At 35.4% G+C, this 4,534-nt stretch overlaps 1 protein-coding gene across 1 annotated transcript; it reads left to right on the top strand.

Moving 5' to 3' along the window:
* Positions 1-2,142: 2,142 nt before the first annotated feature.
* On the top strand, positions 2,143-3,501 carry LOC148122361 (olfactory receptor 8C8-like). The gene is made up of 2 exons (XM_087905073.1): positions 2,143-2,686; positions 3,095-3,501. Exons 1-2 carry the CDS (start codon positions 2,143-2,145, stop codon positions 3,499-3,501), a joined length of 951 nt encoding a protein of 316 aa, XP_087761199.1.
* The last annotated feature ends 1,033 nt before the right edge of the window (positions 3,502-4,534 follow it).

The raw sequence follows: 4,534 nt of genomic DNA, 5'->3' as shown, positions 1-4,534 counted from the left end.
GAAGAGGATGCAAAGATGGAAGATGAGTTAGAAATTTAAGAGGTTTGGAGGGACATGGTAGTGGTTTGGCCTTAGCAATACTTTTATAAAAATTAACGGAACTTACCAAGGTTAAAATATTATTTGACAAAGAATTTTGATATAAAACAAGACAAAGGAAAGAAAGGAAATAATTTCATATAAAATTTGGGTTTTGAACTTACCTTTCATGCTGTTTGTAAATTGCATTAAATATTCAAAGAATGTTTTAAAAAGATAAGGACTTGAAAAATCAAAGAAGATATTAGTAAGCTTCTATTAAAATAATTAAAATAAATAACAATGACAATGCTGAATACTTCAAAGAATAGAAAACTAAAAGTTTTAGAAATTTTCATTTGTTACTGAGAAGAGTCTAAAGAACAATTGGTAGAGAATTTGCGAGTTTTTTACAGTATTAAACTGTGTTTTATTTCACTCTATCTGATCCTCCATTTTCATTCTTGACTGATGTGAAAGCAAATGGATTATTGTTGACAAGTTTTTATTCACTCTTCTAGTGTTCTTCATTCAATGTATTTACCTGTCACTTCTCTCTTTCTGATCTCCATGGTGATACACAGAACTTTTGACAGTGACTAAAGAAGTTTTATTGATTACAAGTAAAACATCTGAGTGATGGAGAGGAGACATAGACATGGAAGACATGGAATACAAAGTGGTTGTGCATGTTGTTATTCTTTTTTATGCAGAGCAATAACACCACACTAAAAATGTATTTTATTCAAATGTGACCATGTTAGAGACTTCATGTATCTGAACAAGAATGTGAAAAAGGATGAAACAACTAACACTCATCACTGGCAGTTATTGTATCTATTACAGTTCTAGTACATCATGTGTGTCATCTGTTTATCAAAACCACAATGAGGTACCTCTTTCGTTTTATTTAATTTTTCATTGTTTATTTCAGAATGTAACCCAATAGATTTTTATAAGAAAGAACACTACCATTTGTCCATAACTCAAGCCCTGTTGAACTGAGTCTATTTTGTAGGCTTACATAAGAATATGCAGATATAATGATATATAAGCAAGTCTCAGAGAAGGTAGAACTTCATAGCGAGGGAGTGGAGAGGAGTGAGTATAAACTCAGGCTGATTTGGGAGACTGTTCCTCTCCTTTCAAAGCTTTTGTAGAACTGTTTTGCACACTGTTAAACCATAGATCTAATGTGCATTATTGCAGAAAGAGATGACCAGAGGAAAGCTACAAATGGCAGTCAGCACATCCCTGGACACCCTACTTGTAGAGTTGTACAAAGCATAGAGGAAAAACAAAAAGGAATGCTCACAACTCTGTTAAAGCAATTAGGAGCCTCTGGTGGAAGATCATAAACTGAGAACTTTGAATCTAAAAAGATCCAAATTGGCACAGAATGCAAGCACAGAATGCAAGCACAAATTCACTAATTAACACTCTCAAGGCACAAATCCAACAGGGAGGAAATCATCAAGATGAGAATAACAACCCGTGATTTTAATGAATTTCCTCATTTGAGTGAGGTAATGCTTTGAAGACGTACATAAGATTGCATTTTATTTTGTGTGTGTGAAAACAAATTTGTGAAGAAATTCTCAAGCAAAAATTTTTTGAGTTACTGTTCTAGGAGTTCATCTACACATTTTTGCTAATGTCTATAACTTTGTTTATTATTGGGTACCTGGAACTCTCAGTAAAGAAAGAAAAAAGGAAGTCTCCAAGAGCTCCGAAAGGAAAGAGGGCTCCAGGTGAATGAAGGTAAACACAAAATCATATTTGTATTAATTATGTACCTTGAATTGCAAAAGTATATAAATTGGGAATACTGCATGAAAGTTCTTATGTATTGCTCTTTCACAGTTTTAGCTTTAATTAAAGACTAAGGAAAAAGAAAGAATTACATTCAAAATTAGAGTTTTTGCGTGCTTTCTGGACAGACACATGCATTATGGGTATGATAAACACCAAATTGGAGCTCTTCAGAAATTAGTATGAATAGTTGAGGGTCTTTGCATGGCTTGTTATGTTTCCCTCAATCTAAGTTTATAAACGAATAATTTCAGTTTATCCCTCTGGAGTCAAATACTAAATACTTGGTAGTATCACATTCTGTTCTTACAGATGCCACCCATGAAGCAAATGGCTACAGAAAATGACACCTCAGTGTCTGAGTTTATTCTTATGGGACTAACAGACCAACCCGAGCTCCAGTTGCCCCTGTTTTTCCTGTTCTTGGTGAACTATACAGCCATAGTGGTGGGTAATTTGAGTTTGATGAGTCTTATCTTCCTGAATTCACATCTTCACACTCCCATGTACTTTTTCCTTTTCAATCTGTCCTTTATTGATTTTTGTTATTCATTTGTTTTTACTCCAAAAATGCTAGTGAGTTTTATTTCAGAGAAGAATATCATCCCTTTTACAGGATGCATGACTCAGCTGTTTTTCTTCTGCTTTTTTGTCAACTCTGAGAGCTATGTGCTGACAGTCATGGCCTATGATCGGTATGTGGCCATTTGTAAGCCTTTACTGTACCAGGCTATCATGTTGCCTAAGATCTGTTGTCTGTTGATGTTTGGTTCATATTTGATAGGGTTTTCTAGTGCCATGATACTCACAGGCTTAATGATTAGGCTTAACTTTTGTAAAAACAACATCATTAATCATTACTGGTGCGGGAGAATTGTGTGTATTCTGTCAATCATATTTTAATAAAACGCTGATTGGCCAGGCAGGCAGTATAGGTGGGAAAGCCAGACAGGAAGTAGGGGTGGAGAAAAGAGACTGGGAGTATTCTGGAAGCAGAAGCTCTCTCTCAGCCACTCCTGCACAGACCACCGAAGAGGCAACATGTAAGCTGTCACACTGAGAAAGGTACTGAGCCCATGTGGCTAACATAGATAAGGATAATGGGGTAATATATGTTATAAGAGTTAACAAGAAGCCTGACCAAATGGGCCAATCAGTTTATAACCTTATGGAGTCCTGTGTGTGATTTTCCTTGGGACTTGCTGGCTTGTTGAGGTACTGGGCGGGACAGAAACCCCAACAAGCCAGCCCCCTCATGTTACACATTACATGTGTGACATCTTCCCTGTTCTTCGGATCTCTTGCAGTAACACTTATGTCAATGAACTCGTGAGTACTGCTGTGGTGGGTACAGGTATCATTTTGTGTAGCCTCATTATCTTAGTCTCATATGCTTTGATCCTTTTCAATATCATTCATATGTCATCAGGTAAGGGTTGGTCCAAAGCCTTGGGCACTTGTGGGTCTCACATCATAACTGTTAGTCTCTTCTACGGATCTGGGCTGCTTGCTTATGTCAAGCCATCATCTGCTGAGACTATGGGCCAGGAAAAATTTTTCTCAGTGTTTTATACATTTTTAGTGCCCATGCTGAATCCTCTCATTTACAGTCTCCGGAATAAAGATGTCAAAGATGCTGTGAAGAAAACTTTGAAGAGAATCACAAGTTAATTAAACCAGTGGCAATTCTTATAGCTCCATCCCCACTGGTTTTCTGTGTGTTTTCCCTTATGTGTCTTCCATTTTTTTCCTTGCATTCTTATGTCTACGACATCAATACAATTTATTCTATCCATCTTTTTTTTCTCAACATGAATTATAAATCTTTGTGTGTCTGTTTTCGGTTTTAATACACTTAGATTCAAGCTGCTGTTCATTATCTATGGAAGACTAATATCCTGTTGGGCTATACAATCCCACCTATGCATTATTTGTAATAAATTTCTTTCTCACTTTTTGGAAACCATTTTTAGAATTATTTTTGGTTTGACAGTATATCACCTATAAATGTACTTTTAAAAATGTCAAGATGGCAAATATTGTGGTTGTGGCAGAACTGCCAAAGTATCAAGAATTTTTCAGTGTCTTTTTGAGCATGTTTCTCATTTTGACTTTAGGCTCCAAACCTGTGATGAAAGTGCATAATTTATTGGAGTAAGGTTTTATTTTTTATAGATATTCAAGTATGTATTAGGCCAACTTCTGTGCATGCTGTGTTAAATCCATCAATTCTTATATTAAAACATATATATTTGTTATGAATTTCACTGAAATTGTTGCTTTCTTTTCCCTGAATCTGGAACTATGTGTAGGACACCATTCTTAAGAACCTTTTGTTCTCTTGACTACAGAAGAAAGAACAAATGGACATGGTAATGTTTAATCATTTTCCCTGTTGTCTCATCTGGATGCTATGATGTAAAAAATAAAAATAAAAAGGAGGAGACAACTTACTTATTAAAATCAAAACCTGCCTGACTTAAGGCTTAGGAATATAGTCGATGAAAGCTGTTCTTTCTGATTTCAACTCCAAAGAGCAAATGAAACCTCTACTTCTTATTTCTGTCTCTCTTCATCTCTTCATACATCTTTTATGTAAATGAATAAATGATTGTGTAACTTTTGTAAGGTCATACAATGAATGAAGCAGAGCAAAACTTGGTAACAGTTATGTATCTTATGAAGAGATATGTGGGTGTGGGGA

This window comes from Myodes glareolus, chromosome 4 (genome assembly GCF_982192425.1).
Source record: "Myodes glareolus chromosome 4, mMyoGla1.1, whole genome shotgun sequence".
NCBI lineage: Eukaryota > Metazoa > Chordata > Mammalia > Rodentia > Cricetidae > Myodes > Myodes glareolus.
The sequence above is the reverse complement of the archived record's forward strand: the minus strand, read 5'-3'. Positions and strand labels throughout refer to the sequence as shown.